This window comes from Schistocerca americana, chromosome 3 (assembly GCF_021461395.2).
Source record: "Schistocerca americana isolate TAMUIC-IGC-003095 chromosome 3, iqSchAmer2.1, whole genome shotgun sequence".
Classification (NCBI taxonomy): domain Eukaryota; kingdom Metazoa; phylum Arthropoda; class Insecta; order Orthoptera; family Acrididae; genus Schistocerca; species Schistocerca americana.
In genome coordinates this window covers 915834411-915855088 of record NC_060121.1, presented here as the reverse complement: position 1 = coordinate 915855088, position 20678 = coordinate 915834411, and the positions used below count along the sequence as shown (strand labels likewise).

The following is a 20678-nucleotide window of genomic DNA, read 5'->3' as shown; positions in this document are numbered from 1 at the left end:
CCGTATCCCACTTCTTTGCGTATTGATTCTTCCTGACTAATGTCTTGAACTTCAGCCTACTCTTCATCACTACTATATTGTGATCTGAGTCTATATCTGCTCCTGGGTACGCCTTACAATCCAGTATCTGGTTTCGGAATCTCTGTCTGACCATGATGTAATCTAATTGAAATCTTATTATTATTAATATTGCAGCAATGACTGTCAAGTCGCTGATGATTCTACATAAGGTAGTTTTCAATAGGATATAAGATGATACAATGAAATTTTGTTGAGACAAGCAAAAAACCATAGGATTATTGAAGTCGCCAGAGCATAATCTTATTCTAGGTAGACATCACATTTCAACAATTAAGATGGTACACAGCTCAGTAACTAACAAAAGAGAGGCATTATACTAACATTCCTTAACTTGTTTAAATGTATGTATAGTTGAAGTTCTGTCTGAAAAACAAGTAGCTGATGATCAAAACAATGATTTGCTCAAGTAATACTAAATGAGATGCATATAGCCATTCGTAGTATGAACGAAGAAAAGGCGATTGGAAATAATCTTGTTTCGATAGAAATGGCCAACGCCAACCACGTCAGACACTCCGTCGATCTAGCGATTTGCTACGGATTGTTTGCAGAAGAGGTTCCAGTTCTTCCGCGCACTCGGAGTAGAATTTATCGGACACCTCTACCAGGTCCTGTGGACTTTGTTCCGTCGGGAGTATTTTAATCTGCCAGGAAGTTTCAGGAGAGCACGCGCTTCGCTGCAGAGTGAAACTTCATTCTAGAAACAATCCCCTGGGCTGTGACTAAGTCATTTCTCTACAATGTCCTTCCTTCAGGGGTGCTAGACTCGTAGGGTATGCAGGAGAACTTCTGTGAAGTTTGGTTGGTAGGAGATGTACTGGGGGAAGTGAAGCTGTGAGGTGGAGTCGTGAGTTGAGGCAGGATAGCTCTGTGTGAAGAGCGATTGCCCGCGTAAGGCAAATGGTCGGGGTTTGGGTCCTGGTCTGGCATAGCGTTTTAATCTGCCACGATGTTTCAAACTTTTGTTTGTTTGCGGGTACATGTCTGTAGTCCTGGTTAACAGTGAGATTCCTGTGTCACTGTACCGTAGCACACTAGTAAAGGAGGCAAACTGAAATGACTGGGTATCGTGCGATGATTCGTTTTCTGCATCTGAAGGGAAACAGTTCATACTGAACTAATATGAGAGTAGGAAAAAAAGGACACCATCATGCGACACAGTGTTACATGGCGCACATGCTTCCAGTGTGGTCAAACAAGTCTGTAAGATGAAGAGGAATATGGCAGACCATATCTCTGTGAAGACCTTGGAATCGGAATAAGAGTCTCTGACGCTCGAAGACCAGCGTATCAGAACTGTGCCGTTGATGAAAAAGGTAAAATTCAGTCACGGATCATCCCATAGGACATTTTGAACCTGACGAAGGTCGCCGTACGCTGGGTTCTGCGGCTGCACCCACCAACTGAAAAAGCCCGAGCGATCTGAAGCAACAACGGGAATACTGCAGCTATGTTACACCAATACAGATGCCATCTTGTATCATCATGACCCCCAGACAGTGAAAACTTGTTTTCACCACCACCGAAAAAGGCAAAAAACCAACTACCATCGGACATGCAGGACTGAGTGTTTCCTCAAACTGCAGTGATCTAGTGATAATATACTGTCGAGTCATATTAATGTGATCAACTGTCACAAGTCTGAATAACGACCTTCTGCACCGCAGACCGCTGCAAGATGTGCAGGAAGAGGGTCAATGAGGTTATGAAAGGTACCGACAGGGATGTGGAGGCATGTCGATCACAGTGGGGTGGCCAGCTGTGCCGGGTTTCTCCGTTGAGGATCAATGCGCCCACAGCCCGATCGAAGTGATTTCACCGATCTTCGACTGGGTTTACAGGTTTGGTGGTCAGTGGTGTACTGTTAACTCATCCAAAACCATTGGCGTACGTTGAGAGATGTGTGACACGTTACATCATTCTGCTGGTAGATGCAATGGTGCCGAGGAAAAGCAAACTGCATGTAGGGGTGACATGGTCCCCAAAGATAGATACACACTTACGTTGCTCCATTGCGCGTTCCAGAAAGACGAAATCACCCAGGGAATGCCACGAAAACATTCCGCGGACCGTACTCTCCCTCTTCCGGCCTGAGCCACTTGCGTTCAGACGTTTCACGCCGTAGACGCCAACGGCCATCTGTTCGATGGATCATAAAATATGATTCAGCTGAAAAGGCCACGAGTCGCCGCTTAATGTACTGGCGTGCAAATTCCAACCTTCGTCGTCGATGAACAGCAGTCGGCTTGGATGCATGAAATTGGAGCCTAGTGGAGGCCCATGCATAGCAATGTTCGCTGTACGTTCGTTGGCGAGACACAGTTGGTAGCCGCTTGGTTCCGCTGGGCAGCCAATTGGTCAACAGTTTCACCTCTGTTCTCCCGTACACAATTCCGCAGCCGTAGTTCACCCCTGTCATCTACGGCCCATTTGTACACCCCTAATTGCCACAGTGGCGGTTTTGGATTAGTCAGTTTGCCATGCACAGTGTACTTTAAGCACAGCAGAACGCGAACAGCTTACAAACATAAAATGGCTCTGAGCGCTATGGGACTTAACATCTGAGATCATCAGTCCCCTATAACTTAGAACTACTTAAACCTAACTAACCTAAGGACATCACACACATCCATGCCCGAGGCAGGATTCGAACCCTCAGCCGTAGCGGTCGCGCTGTTCCAGACTGAAGCGCCTAGAACCACTCGGCCACACCGGCCGGCTTACAAACGTACCGTTTTGGAAATGCTTCCACCCTTGGACCAAAAGCCAACTATCACGCTCTTTTGGACGTCAGTTAAAGAGCTCTGATCTGCATTACGATTAAGAGTGCACTATTTTCTGCGTCCCCCAGACACGCTTTATATACCCTCCACTGCCAGAGTTGACGTCCGTGTAGATACAGGGGGGGTGAACACAAGAAACACAACATATTAAGATGCCTGCTACGGTGCAGGGAAACCATTGCCATTCTGAACAATCGTCTTGGAACGGATATATACGGGTCCTGTACGGTTTTAGAGAGAATCTTATACCATTTTTCCTGCAAAATAGTGACAAGTTCAGGTAAAGATGATGGAGATGGTCAGCGATCACTCAACCTTCTCTCTAAAGTTGACCAGAGTGGCTGAATAATACTGAGATCAGGTGACAGCAGTGGCCAGCGGAGATGCGACGTTTTGTCCTGGACAACGCGAGCTGTGGAAACAGGGGCTCTGTGGTCCTGAGACATAGCATCACCATTGTACTGTGGGATGGATCTCATGAGCCGAAACAGTCACCTAACCCTTGGCAGTAGTGCCAACTTGTAAACTAACCATGGGGCCCATGGAATATTTGACAGTCCAAGTCATCACAAAACCCCCCGCCATCTATCGATCTCGGAAGCAAGCTGTTTGCATCGTAAGCTTGGGATGGAGCACACCAAACGTAAACACTATCTAAAGTTGGGAATAGTGTGAAACAAGACCATTCGACCAAATGACATTCTTCCACTGCCATAAGCTAGGTTATATGGCTTCGGCGCCACGTTATCCTGTTAAGGGTATTTGCGTCACTCGTGACTGTTTTGGCATTCCAGCCTGCTTTGCAGTTTCCCGCTCACCGAGCTCCCTTCTCGTTGTTTTAATGCTGACATGGTTCGCGAGTGCAACATGCAAGTCTACAGTGGTTTTTGTAGCTGTCGTCATAGTCCTCTTCAATGACCGTCCGTCCCAATGACTCCACAGATACTTTCGTCCGCATTATGACTTAACGATGATGTTTCTCTCCTTTCCCTGTGTGTTTTTCTGAGCACGACTGGCACTTATAACATACTGAGGACATTTTACAGCTGCCGTTTGAGGTAAAACACAGCAGCGCAACCCCCAGCTAGCATCTGAGTTTCTATTCAAACAAGCATTTCTCGCCTTGTTTCTATATTTTTGTCCAATCCCTGTATGTTAGTAAGGGATTTCAGATCGATTCCGTATTTCTGGATTTCCGGAAGGCTTTTGACACTGTACCACGCAAGCGGCTCGTAGTGAAATTGCGTGCTTATGAAATATCGTCTCAGTTATGTGACTGGATTTGTGACTTTCTGTCAGAGGGGTCACAGTTCGTAGTAGTTGACGGAAAGTCATAGAGTACAACAGAAGTGATTTCTGGAGTTCCCCAAGGTAATGTTATAGGCCCTTTGCTGTTCCTTATCTATATAAACGATTTGGGGGACAATCTGAGCAGCCGTCTTAGGTTGTTTGCAGATGACGCTATCGTTCATCCACTAATAAAGTCATCAAAAGATTAAAACAAATTGCAAAACGATTTAGGAAAGATATCTAAATGCCGCGAAAATTAGCAGTTGACCCTAAATAACGAAAAATGTGAAGTCATCCACATGAGTGCTAAAAGGAATTCATTAAACTTCGGTTACACGATAAATAAGACAAATATAATGGCCTAAATACCTAGTAATTACAATTATGAACAATTCAAATTGGAAGGAACACATAGAAAAGGTTGTGGAAAAGGCTAACCAAAGACTGCATTTTATTGGGAGGACACTTAGAAAACGTAACAGATCTACGCTTATTCGTCCTCTTATAAGAATATTGCCAGGCGGTGTGGGATCCTTGCCAGACAGGACTGACAGAGCACATCGAAAAAGTTCAAAGAAGTGCAGCACGTTTTGTATTATCGCGAAATATGAGAGAGAGTGTCACAGAAATAATACAGGATTTGGATTAGGTGTATTTAAAACGAAGGCGTTTTTCGTTGCGACGGAATCTTCTCACGAAATTCCAATCACCAATTTTTTTCCTCCGAATGCGAAATTATTTTGTTTACACCGACCTAAATAGGGAGAAATGATCACCACGATAAAATAATGGAAATCAGAGCTAGTACGGAAAGATGTAGGTGTTCGTTCTTTCCGCGCGCTGTACGAAACTGAAATAATAGAGAATTGTGAAGGTGGCTCGATGAACAGGCACTTAAATATGATTTGCAGTGCATCCGTGTAGCTGTAGATGTAGATGTGGATGCAAGTCACAAGAACGAGCTACCGAAACTGCCTGACAAGTTTCCGGGAGGCTGTCAAGACGACGCTTCGCGGGAAGCTGTCCAGAAGGTGCTTTGGCACAACGTCAGCGCCCCAGCTGATTCCGCCCAGGACACAGATGTGCATCTTGATATTACGGCTGCCAGATTTTGCCTTATCCCCCCGGATCCCACGGTTATTCTACTGACATGCCATCCAGTCACTTCTTCCTCCTTCCTCAAATGAGAGTGACGACGAGGTGATTTTCGAGGTGGAACCTGTCCTGGATAGCCAAAATGCAGAATTTTACAACGTATGTAGCCGCCAAGTCATCGTTGCTGGGGAAAAATGTGTCTCATTGAAGAGTGAATATATGGAGAACAAACACCATCAGCCGGTTTCATGGTCACAGCTCGCGTATTTCAAGGTGATAGTTAAAACTTTATGAATACCGTCGTTAATTGGTGCTCTGTTACGTATGCAGAAACCCTTGTCACACTACAGGTTTGAAAAGGAAACGTATCTACTGATGCTACTAATTACGTAATCAGGGTCGTCAATTTCAATTAGCTCTGTTTATTTACTCTCGGCAGATATTTTTTGTGCTGTAAAGCAAGTACTTCCCAGATAGAAGTTAACGCTTTAATTATTATACAAGCAGTTGCACTAAATAAGTTATCTTAAAGATATACACTAAGACTTTTTGTCGTCCTTCATGGCAAGCCATCCTAGGCTTACATTTCAGCAAGACAACGCCCGCCCGCACACGGCGACAGTTTCTACAGTTTATCTTCGTGCTTGCCAAATCCTACCTTGGCCAGCAAGGTCGCCGGATGTCGCCTCAATTGAGAATGTTTGTAGCATTATGGGCAGAGAGTTTGTCGATGTAACGCGCCAGTTGGACAGAATATGGCACGATATCCCTCAGGAGGATATCAAAATCTCTGTCAATCAATGCCAAGCTGAATAACGGCTTGAATAAGGGCCAGAGATGAACCGACGCATTATTGATTACCTCAATTTGTGAAGATCTTTCTCTTGAGTAAACCATCGAATTTTTCTGAAACTGTCACAATTTGTTTGTCTGCATATACATGTCATATCTTCCGATTTCCGTCCCATTTCGGTAATTCCTCCGTAGTGCGTCTTTCTTTTTTTATCTTTGTGTACATCGGCGTTACCATTCAGGAAATTATATTCACTTGCCACGCGGTTCATCTGGATGGTGCAGTGTATCGGACAAATTATTCTGCCCTGGCACACTGAGCCAATTACGAATTTTTTATTGTTCACAAATTATATCCACTGCGATAGACACCTCTCCCGCTATGCACTTGCACAGTTCAGAGTCCAAAACGAAACCACAGCGAAACTTTCAATGCCTCCTTGTCGTTTGTCATCCACCTCCACGGCCGTCGACCTTCTTTCTTTTTTTCTCCCCCTGCAATCCATCTCCACAGCTTCCTTTGTCATCTGTTTTTGTCCATTCGTCCAAATGGTTGTGCCATTATAAGACCATTCAATACATTTCATGAAGTTCTCGTCCACCTCAGTATTTTTTCGTGATTTCTTCGTGCCTGATGTGGTATCATCTTGAGAATCTACCATTTCGACTCCAGTAACACACTGGCACGAATGGAAGTTGATATTTTTCTGTCTTCATTGTTTCCAGACTTCAGAGTGATATATGCATATGCTTTGTCGTACTGTTTTATGTACAATGTTTTTAGGTTTATTTGTATCACTGCAAAAGGATTGAGAGCAGAATCATCGTGCTTGGGTTGGAAGCTTCTGCTGACGTTTTTTAAATCTTTTGCGAGATTTTTTTTTAAACTCCATCTTACGCAAAACACAGTATATTTCTTTTTTATTTATCCAGCCATGTTTCGACACTTATCTGTTATCTTTTGTGGGTATCGATTTATTACTATAAAATGCCATACAATGTTCACGGTTGTTTTTCTATTTTAGGCCTAAAAACTTTAACATACACATCTTTGATTTTTTTTTTCGATTTCTCACCTGCAATTACGCCGTCTATGAGAACTACTTTTTTGCAGGTCGGTTTTTTGTGGCTTTTCAGCGTTTGACGGCATGTCACCTCCAAAGTAATCATGAAGAAATTTGCTTATTTTGGAAACACTTTTTCGTGATTAGTGGTTGTGTATGTCACTGTACTTATGTTTTCTGTCCAGTTGCGTGTCTTTAGTAGATACCTCTTTCAACTGGTATTCCGTGCACTGTATTCCACACTTTTTCTTGTACTTCACTCTCATATTTTTTCTTCACAAGAATTTTTCGCAAAATGCTATTTGAGCAAACACTTACGTCTCCACACTCATACGGAGGCGCTCACTTGTTCGTCTCTTTGTTCAGTGCGGCGCTAATTTGAATGTTTTGGTGAGAACTGTAGTAGTGAGTCATTTGGGGAAGAACTTATGTGCTACAATGTGTGTGTGTGTTTGGATATGTGAAGAAGTCTGATTACTATACTTTAAATATAGATATGTCTTCGTTAGCTCTTGAAACCTGCAAACAATGTTTTGTTGCATGTGTCTTGTTTTCATGCAAGACTTACTTTCCTTGTAATACAGCTTTTTGTATGTGGCAGTTCCCATCTACTATGAGTTTTTGGGAGACTCTACTGCTTTCTGTGCGGATCTTATAAGGCTCTAACTGCGTTTGTGTAATGTATTAAGACACTACTATTCATGCTCAGCCAGCACTTTATTAATGGCACCGTATCGTATGGCTTTTCTAGATCAGTGAACATTAATCGAGCTATTTTACATCTTACAGTATGTTTTTTCTATTAGGCTTCCCAAAAAATACCATCTACATATGACCGACTTGTCCTAAGTACATTTTCGTCTTCTGATTCTTTAAAAAGTTTCTATTTTCTCTTTTTTAACAGTTGTCTGTAGGGCCGTGTAAAGAAACACATTCCATTCGTACCTCTTCAATTTCTACTATTATTTCTGCTTCGCTCCTTTAAAGCAAAGTATATAATTACCTCCATCCATTGAAGAAGCCAACACAAGATAGAATATATACCATAATTAAGGCAGAAGATATACGAAGGAGACGCCTCCTCAATTTGCACGAATCTTCTCCTTAGGAATATGTTTTCCAACACATAAAATCCCTCAGTCGAAAATTCAATTGCCAACAATCGCTATTTGCTGATAACTGTATCGGCTTGCATTATATTCGCCAGCCAGTGCCACTTAGTCAAATCAAGATGATCTACTAGAAGTTAAAAAAACGAGTAAAATCCTCTATTAATTCGTTTAAATCTGATATAACATTTTAATTAGGTCTTCGCCAATCATGAGATTTTTTCTATTTAGATACCCTCTTCTATTAAAGATGAGGAAATCTCATTGACTGCTATTCATGTCTACACCCTAAATAATTTACAAACGGGTTTATCCGTGCACGAGGTGCCTTCTGAAAATCATTTAAAATACTGCTGTATTTGACTAAGTGGCGCTGGCTGGCGATTATACCGCAAGCCGAAACAGTTATCAGCAAATAGCGATTGCTGGCAATTGAACAAGGTAAAGTTACGAAATTTTGGAAAAAAATGGAAATTTGTGATAAGATCATATGGGACCAAACTGCTGAGGTCATCGGTCCCTAAGCTTGCAAACTATTTAATCTAACTTAAACTAATACGCTACGGACAAAACACACACACACACACACACACACACACACACACACATGCCCGAGAGAGGACTCGAACCTCTGACGGGAGGAGCCGTGCGAACCGTGCAGGACGCCACAGACCGCACGGCTACCCCGCGCGGCACAAATTTTTGAATACTGTTGCTATATAGGTATGTTCAAATGGCATTTATAGGCGTGCATAAGTTTTAAAATTACATTCTACCTCAAATTTTCAAATTCGCAGCTGTTTTCAATTCAGGAACATCGATTTAATGCTAGTCATATCCAAATTAGTAACCAAAACGTAACAAAATTTTTATGCCTGTGGCTTATAAAATGAACTCTCTCGAATTTAATTAATGAGTACTGGTTACTGAACCAAATTTACTAAGTATGGTACATTGCACCAAATTTCATTGGCTGTGTTTGCTTCCTGCAGGTGAGCAATAGGAATGCAGAGCGGGAATTTATGTAGTGGCGAGCGGTAGGAAAGTACTGGCTTTGCTTCAACATATTCCTACAACTGTTATTTTAGCTTCTCTATGGCGATCGAAAATAGAAACTACGTCGTTGTGCTTATTATTAATTCACTGTTCCTCCTCTTATACGATTCAGCCGATTCCTATAAACTTGCAAAGTCAAGATCTCTTTCGTACAGACATAATCTAATATTTATGACAAACTGCAGAAGAGTGGCTAATGAAGTATTCTTTTTCTTTGCTTTTGAATACCTTGGGATTTTTGTTTCCTGCTTGATGTACTGGCAATCTGATACAGAGTTTTTCAACAGAGTATAAAATTCCATTCTAAAACCTACTCGTGGATGCGCAGTCATTATAGTATATATTTTTATTTGTCGTATTGTGATTGTGAATTCCACAGATCAGTCTTTATTCAGTCTTCTTATTAACAACAAATACCATTAGCGGTTTATGTACTGACAAATAAGTGTAAGTATCCCTAGGTTCCTTAAAATTTTTCCGCAAGATGTTCTGTTCACAGCTTTACGTAATATTCTCACTAGACCATCTTGTAGACTTTTTCAATCTTATAAGGAGGCCAGACGGCAATCGGATTTTTTAAAATTTTTTGTATTTATGGTACGCAAATTTCAGAAGTCAAATATTCATCTTCTACAGCAGTTCGAACCGACTTTCAGAAATTCTCGAGAAAATCGACTTTGAAGTTTTCCTGATGTCTTAAATATCCGAAAGCAAGGTCAATTTCTCGACAGGTGGCGTGGCTTTGTGATAAATGCTCGCCTGCAACGAGGGGGGTATCGGTCTCATTCCTAGCCGACGCAAATTTTTAAATAGAGGTGCGTGATCTACGAGCATTTTCCTGAAGAGTAAAATACATAAACATAGAAAAAAAATCGGTAGCGCTTGAGAATGTTATTCGCTGGATCGCTGGTTCCATTCTCGTTTCGATCTTTTTTTTTCCTTCAGTCAGTTCGAATAGCTACGTCATTTAAATAAAAAATTCATCAAGTATATGTTAATTAATACATATCTTATTGTCATTTTCATGAAAAATACAAGTCATTATTTCTAATGACATCTCGCACAAAAAAATCCAGTTTTAATTTCAAATATAATTTCTCAGTTACCGATCTTTTATAAAAGAGTTGTTAGAGTAAAGAAACGCTACAATTTTTTTCATTTTGATGTATTTTACGCATTACGGAAATACTATTAGATCACGCACCTTATTTTGAATATCTACCACAGTTGGGAATCGAACCTGGGCCCCGCACATTGCAAGTGAGCATTCTGCCATAGAGCCATGCAGCCCATGGGGAAAAAAATGGCTTTGCTTGGGCTATTAAAGGCACTCGGAAACATTTGAAGTCGAGTTTCTCGAGAATTTTGCATTGATCTGCTTCGTTTGATTGATATGAGTTCTGAACTTTACGTACCTTAAATATAAAAAATTACAAAATTTCTTATTAAATTTAAAAATTTAAAAAGAATGACTGATTGCTGCAATCTATAATTTAAAAGCTATTTTCCAGCTATTTCTACATCTACATACATATTCCGCAATTCACTATACGGTGCGTGGCGGAGAGTACCTCATACCACAACTAGCATCTTCCTCCCTGTTTCACTCCCAAACAGAACGAGGGAAAAATGACTGCCTATATGCCTCTGTACGAGCCCTAATCTCTCCTAGCTTATCTTTATGGTCTTTCCGCGAAATGTAAGTTGGCGGCAGTAAAATTGTACTGCAGTCACCCTCAAATGCTGGTTCTCTAAATTTACTCAGTAGCGATTGACGAAAAGAGGTCCTCCTCTCCTCTAGAGTCTCCCACCCGAGTCCCTTAAGCATTTCCGTAACACTCGCGTGATGATCAAACCTACCAGTAACAAATCTGGCAGCCCGCCTCTGAATTGCTTCTATGTAATCCAACCTCATAGGGATCCCAAACGCTCGAACAGTACTCAAGAATAGGTCGCATTAGTGTTTTATAAGCGGTCTCCTTTACAGATGAACCACATCTTCCCAAAATTCTACAAATGAACCGAAGACGACTATCCGCCTTCCCCACAACTGCCATTACATGCTTGTCCCACTTCACATCGCTGTGCAATGTTACGCCCAAATATTTAATCGACGTGAATGTGTCAAGTGCTACACTACTAATGAAGTATTCAAACATTACAGGATTCTTTTTCCTATTCATCTGAATTAATTTATATTTATCTATATTTACAGTTAGCTGCCATTCTTTACACCAATCACAAATCCTGTCCAAGTCATCTTGTATCCTCCTACAGTCACTCAACAACGACACCTTCCCGTACACCACAGCATGATCAGCAAACAACCGCACATTGCTATCCACCCTACCCAAAAGATCATTTACGTAGATAGAAAACAACAGCGGACCTACCACACTTCCCTGGGGCACTCCAGATGATACCCTCACCTCCGATGAACACTCACCATCGAGGACAATTTCTACTAAGTCTTATTCCTAATTGCTTCATGAAGTTTGAAAATCTTTTTTCTTGGGTGCCTTTACACTGTCAGAAACCTATCTATGTTTTGTAATCTAATAATGAAGCACAGCACTCAAACAGCTGTTGAATGCAGTACGCATTTGTCGATCTTATTCATAACACTTCCGCAGTGACACTTGTACCCTTTGTGCTGTACAAGCTACCTTTTTTTTGTTTCTCTACTCGTTGCTGCAAGTGTGTCTACAGTTGTTTCGCACCTCTATCTTTCGAAAAAATTGCCCAGAAATGCTTAGTGAAAATATTGGAAGTCAGAAGGATTTGACAGAGGGTGTACCAGTTGCAATGAGTATTTATGGAATTCCGTTGTACAAGTAACTTCTTACCAATATGGATGTGTGTGATGTCCTTAGATTAGTTAGGTTGAAGTAGTTCTAAGTCTAGGGTACTGATGACCTCAGATGTTAAGTCCCATAGTGGTTAGAGCCATTTGAACCATGTTTTTGAAACTTCCTGGTAAATTAAAACTGTGCGTCAGACCGACACTCGAACCTGGGATGTTTGTCCCTCGCGGGTAAACTCCCACCGACTGAGCTATCCAAGCATGACTCACGACCCGCTCTCATGAACTAGTGAAGGAAGTGAAGCTGTGAGGTCGGGTCGCGAGTCGTGCTGGGATAGCTCAGCTAGTGGGCACTTGCCCGCGAGGGACAATGGTCCAAGATCTGAATCACGATCCGGCATGCAGGTTCAATTTGCCAGGAAGTTTCGTACCAGCTCACACACCGCAGCAGAGTGAAATTTCATTCTGACTACATGATCTTCTTTACCAATATCTTTCCCCATAGAGGCTACATTAAACATGACAGCACTGAACTTGTATTTGGCTTATAAAAACTGCTTATCGTATACTCTCTACCCTCTGAGCTGCATACTAATTTGAAAATCCCCTCCTGTAACTACTCCCAGAAATACTTTCTTTCTGTTTTCATCCCTCTCTAATTATTACTATTTTTCCATGTCTTGTACGAATGCCCGTGACCTTTTTGGCTGTTTGAATACTTTTGTCTGCGATCTTCAGAGCAGTGAAGCTGCTGGAGACGTGTAGAATAAAGCTACCAGAATGCAGCTTCTATGTAACCTCGTGGCTAAATTAGAATGTTTCACGACAGTTCAGTCTTCTGTACTGTTCTGAATTCTACTACTGCCAACTGCAGCTCTTAACTGCCCTAATTCTGCCTGTTCAGCAAGCTCGCCACGTCCCTAGTGTTTAGCAGACGGTACGGTACCCACTCCAAGTGTCGCTTGGTTGAAGTGCTCCGGCCGCCCCTGCAAGTCAGGCTACACCGCAGCGCAGATTCAGTAGCGAGGCCAACCAATCCTACAGTAACTAAATCCGTACGCCGTCAATAATTACTGAAGGGGGGGTAGGACGTCAAAGGGGCCGACTTGGAGCAGTAGAGGCACCACAGGACATTTCAATTTCCACTGTCTATACTTTTACAAATAAATTTCTAAAACTTTGTCAGCATGACCAGGAAACATTAAGAGTTCACACTCTTAGCAGTGGAAGTTGTAAAACATAACGAAATACTTTTTTATACATGAAATTTCATCATTTTTTTCACTTACTAATGGCAGCATTTGTTGCTATAGGTACACTTTTCTTCATAAGTAAGAGAGATTCTTCGATGAATTTTGCACAGCATACAAACCATACTTAAAGGTGTATGGAACTCTAGAATTTTCCGAATCTATTAAAAACTGGGGTAAAAATTGAGGTAATTAACTACAAAATTTGTGTTTTTTCTAAACATGAAGTTTAAAATACAACAGCTCTTTCGTTTTTTCACAAATTAAATAAATCCTAGAGTTTCGTACATCTGTAGGTAGGTATGTATACTATGCAAAATTCATCGATGAATCGAACTTATGAAGAAAAGTGTACCTATTGCAACAAATACAGCCATTAGTAAGTGAAAAAATGATGAAATTTCACACATTAAAAAAAATTATTTTGCTATGTTTTCGAACTTCCACTGCAATGAGTGTGAATCCTGAATCCTTCCTGGTCATGCTGACAAAGTTTTATGAATTTATTTGTAAAAGTATAGACACTGGAAATTAAAATGTCATGTGATGCCTCTCCTGCTCCAAGTCGGCCCGTTTGACGTCCAACCCCCCTTAAAGTACTTACTTAAATCAGTCTCCCCCCCCCCCCCCCCCCCACACACACACACACACACAATATTTGTATTACTCTCACACATGGCACACCTGGAAGAACGACTGTCTGTAGGTACCCTGTAATCCCTAATTTTACTATCTTTACTGTATATCATTAGACAACAGGTACGTAAGAGCAAAGAAATAACAAAAATAGGATAATACAATAAAGAGTAAATAGAGCTGCTATTAGGTAACAATAGTAAGTATATTATTTTGCACAGTCACTCAATCTACATATCAGTGTCTCCTGTTTCAGGTCATGGGCAGCTTATCAAAGAAGGCAATTGGAGGAAGCATCCACCGTATCAGAGAATTTGAGCTAGAGAAGGTTAGTGACGTTACACTAGAGCATGCTCGCATACGTAATATGTCGTTTGTGAATCATTAAACTACGAGATCCTTTATTATCGTTGTAAGAAATATCCGTTGGCAGGTATGTAACAACAAATTATAACTTCCCTCGAATCTATTCATGTAACCTATCGAATGTTTCGAATTCGTTTGAGAACCATATGCACGCTACAAGAGTCTATACGTAAGATATGAATCAAGTAGCTTCTACAGTTGTGTTTCAGCTAAGATTTTAGCTAGCTACGCCGTCGCTTTTTGTACTACAAAGTTAAAGGTTCGTTAGGACTTAATTTGAATGACGATACCGAATACTCAAACCTATATCCCACATAGCTCTGTCTGTCAAGGTCTGTTGCACTGACGCCTTTAAACCCGGCGGCGTGAGTCCAAGGCCACATTTCTTCCCAACGTTTCCTGCTTTTCCCCATTTGTACAGGGATCAGTTTCTTGAAGCATGTCGAAGCTTTGAGGGAACGGAACGATCTGCTGGTTCCGTGGAACAGCATACCTATGATGCCCTCTGTCAATGATATTTGCAGCCCGTCAGGAAGGTTACTGATTTTATAAAGCATGTATTGCGTAGTTTATATATTCATTTCATGAAGTAACAAAAATTAGTCTGATATTACGTGCCATCCGAAGAAACTTAAATGCTCGAAACATAGGCTATGCTCCGGAATGTAACTGTGAGCTCTGAATTTTGTTTTCGATGCAGTTTTATGTAATGTAATGATTGATATCCATGACGTGTCGAATTTTGTTATGTTTGCAGATATGAAAATTCATTGCTTCTAAGGTTTAAAGACCGAGATGTAAGAAGCATATTCTTTGCTGACACTTCGACCATAGCCGGCCGCGGTGGTCTCGCGGTTCTAGGCGCGCAGTCCGGAACCGCGCGACTGCTACGGTCGCAGGTTCGAATCCTGCCTCGGGCATGGATGTGTGTGATGTCCTTAGGTTAGTTAGGTTTAAGTAGTTCTAAGTTCTAGGGGACTGCTGACCACAGCTGTTAAGTCCCATAGTGCTCAGACCCATTTGAACTTCGACCATACAGTTTCATGTGTGTTTCCAATAAGGGCAATGCAGAGGAGTTTGCGACAGTGTTCTAATGAAGTCCATCGCAGTCGCCGACAAAACTTTAAGAACCGTTGTGTTGTACAGCCTATGGCTCTTAAACTAGAGAACTGATACCGTTTCCAAAAAAATGAACGTAGTTGGTCTCTAAAATTTGCATTTTGTAAGTTAACAGAAAACGTTTCGATGCCTGGGTTCACCAAATCAATCTTAAGTTCCGTTTCCATTTCTTTTACAGACTTACCTTTAGGGTGATAATAAGCAATTTTGGGAGAGTAAAATTTTGAAATTAATGCAAACTGAAAAATGCTTTCTTGCTTCATCGAGTTATTGTGCGCATCTTTCCTTTTTTGAGTCTTTTATTGTACAACGGGCTGAGATCGATAAAGAATGATGAAAGGCATTCCTCTTAATGGAAAAACTGCATTATAACATTCTCCTTATACAGACCGTAATGGGTACACTATGAGAGTTTAATTTCAAGCACACCTGATTTTATCGACCAGTTACAACTTGTTCAGTCTATCTGTAGTTGCGGCACATTTCTAGGGTCATGTTCCCATGACATGATATTATAAATAAGGATGAAGGGGAACCGAACCGGGAAAAAGGTCGTATATGCTAATGGCGCGAATAAAATGTGGTTTGTGGTTATAGCTAGTTCTATATTTTTTAAGAAAACGTCATTCGGTGAATATAAATCGAAGGCAACGAGATGAGATGTGAAGAAATGAAAACAAGGGTAGCAGTCATAAATTCGTGGAATCTGAAGCGTAAAGAAAAGAACGAGTCAACCAAATGAAAAGACAATTAATGAAAGGCAGTTACTAGCTACAAAAAAGAATAGGAAAAGAACTACATTGGGCACTGATTGAAAGTAGACTGCATAATAGTGTTCTTCAGAAAGAACTGTGGGGGTTGGACGGATCGAAGTATGTAGATGATACGAGCTAACAGAAAACATCAGAATAAATTCGTCATACAGCAAAGCTTAAAGTATTACACCACGTTAATCGTATTCTGTGGCTCACCTACACAGGTGTCTCTATGACAGTGAAAGAAAAGAAGGATGTTCGGTCTATCTAACTCTAATGCAATAAATGCCATAACATTACGAAATATTATTTAACGCGAATTACAAATTAACACTAAACATTTAATGTTGATAGTTTCCGTGAAGATCCTCTTCAGTGGGGAGGAGGCAGTTGCCAACAGAAAATACTTTAATTCGGTCCTAAACTCAACCGTAACCCATCACAAATTTTATGTGCTGTAACAGGTTATGGAATACACGTGAATCTTTGGGTCTGACTCCTTTCTATATAAATGATAATCCCTTGAAGTCCTGATAGAGGTTATTTTGTTTTTACCTTTTCTTCCTGCTTTGCTCTATTTTGTTATTGTAGCAGAACAGAAATATTCATCACAACAGACGACTAACAATGAACGTACGCATCGTGAAGCAGTTGTCAAATTATCAAGGTTTTTCAAAAGGTCTCTGCAGGATATTCTAAAATTATTAACTGATATAATAATACGCTTCTGTATTCCGGAAATACAGAGTACGGCAGGGAGGTGTTGCGTTTTAGAGTCCGCCATAAGCGTGAAGGAACTAGCGCACGCGCAGTGGTTGATATAAATTTGTTACTAGTTGTCATTTCAGTAGCCATGAAGCCTTGGTTATCTGACCAACGCTTCTTTGTTTACGACATCTTTGTTGCAACTGGTCATGCGATATCGTAGACACAGCGAAGATTTCGCGTTCAGCTCAATGTTGGTCAACACGGTGCTGCCATATCTCGACCAACAATAATAAAAGTGGTTCAAGAACTTCAGAACGAGAGGAACAGTGAGCTCTGGAACAGCTCGAAGTGTTCGGACAGTTAGAACAGCAGAAAATATCGACAAAGTTAGACAGGCCCTCGGCGTTCAGCGGTACGACATGCTCGCGCTCTGCGCATTTCGGACAGGTCATTTCGCCGCATTTTGCACTTTGACCTACACGTTCATCCTATTAAAACTATGGTGGTTCAACAGCTGAAGCAAAATGACTATGTACGGTGGCATATGTTCGCATAAGGGATGCTGGACGCCTTTGAAATGACAGTACTCTGATAGGGAGTTATGAGACTCAACTTCAGTTAACAGGTGCTGCGAACAAAGAAAATTGCAGGTACAGGTCGGAAAATAATCCACGGGAACTACGCAGTGAGAAAGTAACTATGTGGGAGGATTATCCCGATTTGGTATCATTGGATACTACTTTTTCCGAGAAAATGGATGCACTTTGAGTGTCAACTCATAGCGCTACCTGACGATATTGTGAAAATCTTTTATGCCAGAACTGAGAAGATGACTGACCTCGGTAATGTTAGCTTTCTACAGGATTAAGCTACTTTCAAAAAAATGCTCAAAAGTGTGTGAATTCGCAAGGGAACAAACTGCTTTCGTCATCGGTCCCTATACTTACACACTAGTTAAACTAACTTAAGCTAACGTATGCTAAGAACAACAAATAAACCCATGCCCGAGGGAGGACTCGAACGTCCGGCGGGAGGGGCCAAGCAGTCCATGACATGGCGCCTTAAACCGCGCGGCCACTCCGCGCGGCTGAAGCTACTTTCGACAACTGAAGATCACCCCCGGGATTTTCTAAAAGAACATATTCCAGGTCGCCTCATTTCCTTGTGTGGGGACGTGGAGTGGCCTCTTCGACCTCCAGATCTTTCTCCGTGAGATTATTTCTTGTGGGATTATATGAAATCTAGGGTTTACTTTGAAGAACCACAGGCTGTTGAAGCTTCTTCGGAAGTAATTACTTGAGAAACTCGTGAACTCCCCTTGCTATGCTTGATAGGTGTATGGACAATTTTTCCAGTCCCGTGTAACAGTGCCTGGACAAGAACAGCCACGATTTGGATGACGTCATTTTCCGCACTACAATGCATTCTTGTTCGTGCCTTATGTTTATTAAATAGCATTACATTTGTAATTTCTGAAAAGAATAAAAATTAAAATTTATTTAAAAAAATTAATGTCGGAATTTTTTGAAAATTGTAACACCTTCCTGCCGGACCCTGCACATGCTCTCTGACTTGAGTTGCTAGTGGATGGAAATACGCAGAATAAATTAATTTCCTTTGTATATCAATAGCAGTAAACATATGTGCGATAAACATGAATGAGAAATGGCGATTCATTAATTCTAGGATGTGATGCTAATGTGCACACAGTCCGTGCACTATTTTAGTTGATTTCTGTTTATCAGTTTCGTTTATACCACCAGAGTGCCTAGTGGTGGCGGCAAAGACATCACTGATGTAGTAGTACCCCAGTCAGATGTGCAAACGAAGCTTATGCGAATATTCCTCTGTGCTGTGTGTAAGGTAGGTTTTCTGAGAATATTTGGCGTCTATCTTCAAGAGTCTAACATTTCTGTTTTTCAGCATCAAAGTGTCGCTTTCCATTGAGTAACTCAAGTCTGTCATCATTTTTGTACTGCTATTCTCTGTAGACGTTCAGTTCTTTTATTAGTGGCTCAAATGGCTCTGAGCACTATGGGACTTAACATCTATGGTCATCAGTCCCCCAGAACTTAGAACTACTTAAACCTAACTAACCTAAGGACATCACACAACACCCAGCCATCACGAGGCAGAGAAATCGTTTATTAGTCCTATTTGGTACGGGTCTTGCACACTCGAGCAATATTGTAGCATGTTTCATATGACTGTTTTTTAAGCAATCACTATTGTAGAATGTTGGTATTTTCCCAGCACCTTAACAATGAAACTGTCTTCCAGCCACTTTACCTACGACTGAGTCTACGTGCTCATTCCATTTCATATCCCCCAAATTATTCCACCCAGTTGTTTGTGGGAGTTAGAAATTTTATTTTTCTGAATATTTAAAGCAAGTTGTCGATCTTTGTACCACTTTGAAGACTTATCAAGATGTGACAGTATTTCTGCAGCTTTTTTCAGACAGTACTTCATTAGATGAATCTGCATTGTCTGCCAAATGTGCGCTGACATAACACAGGGTGAGAGACGCGCGCATCTCCCACCGGCCCTTTCCCTCACAGAGCTCCACGGAGACATTCCGCCAGCGGCTGCGACGTGCCTGCTATTTCCGGACTCGGCGCACGCCGGCTACGTCACACTAGCTCATACCAGCCCGGCGCCAAGTGCTGGGGCGTGTCTCACGTCTGCACAAACAACCGCCGACACAGGCAGCACCATGCCGTGCTGCTCACGAGCTGCTGATATTAGGAAGTCTTGTGTCCAGGAGAAACGTTTACTGGCTGCAGATGTCACCTCAAAACAGACGTACTCTGCTGGCTGGCCATTAAAACTGCGGCAGCACGGAGGACAGCATTAACGAAATTGTACTTACTGTGCGTATACTTTACAGTACAGATTATTAATTTTGTAGATGATTTAGACGTATACACGACGCCAAATTTAAAGCACGGAGTTGCCACCCGTGGCAGCAAAAATCGCTCTAACACGTCTGAGCATCGCGTCGAACTCGGCTTGGATAACGGATACGGGACATCATTCCATACTGCTTCATCTGTCGGCCGGAACTGGAGAGTGGATATGGAAAACGTTCCAAAAATCAATTTTAATGCCATTGTGTTCTCTGCGCCATGTTTCATATCCCCGAGACGCATTTCAACAATCAAATCAGGTAGAAAACATTTCAGACATTTATTACTAAAACGTGCCAAGCAGTGCTGCCCTCAGAAGTTCGAAATGCCGTTCCAGTGCTTTCAACTGACTACTTTGATTTTAAAGATACTCCTGAAGCACTGGTATCAAAGCAGGAGATTAGAATCTCCAAATGCAGTATGATCAAAATGTCTCATTGTCATGTAACTCAAATAGCTATTAACAATTATTCTTACTCTGAAACAGGTGAGTGGAATACTCAAATAGCTGTTAACAATTCTTACTCTGAAACAAGTGAGTGGAATAGCGTCAATGTATTAAAAAGAGGAAACTCCATGGCAGATATATGTACTTCAAATGAAAGATCAGCAACGCTTATCACTTTCAAAATAGAAAGAACTGTAAATGGTGTTGCCATTTGTGACACAAAAGCACAGGGCGTCTTACGGTAAACATTGCAACGTCTGATACCAAGGAAGGAGTTATTTAAGAAACAGATATCAACAGTGTGAGATCTTTTTCATGATTTTAGTTATGTTATTCTCTCATTAAAAAAAGTTAAAGAAATGAAGAATGGTTTTTGATACAGTTGCACTAATTAAAATATTTCTACTGTATTTC

At 41.3% G+C, this 20678-nt stretch overlaps 1 protein-coding gene across 1 annotated transcript in view; it reads left to right on the top strand.

Annotated features, from left to right (window-relative positions):
• Positions 1-20678, top strand: part of LOC124605690 (serine/threonine-protein kinase meng-po) — a 373132-nt gene that overhangs the window by 90536 nt on the left and 261918 nt on the right. The window contains exon 3 of the mRNA XM_047137545.1: positions 14216-14287. Coding sequence (XP_046993501.1) covers positions 14219-14287 — 69 coding nt within the window. The 5' untranslated portion in view covers positions 14216-14218. The remainder of the gene's footprint in view (positions 1-14215; positions 14288-20678) is intronic.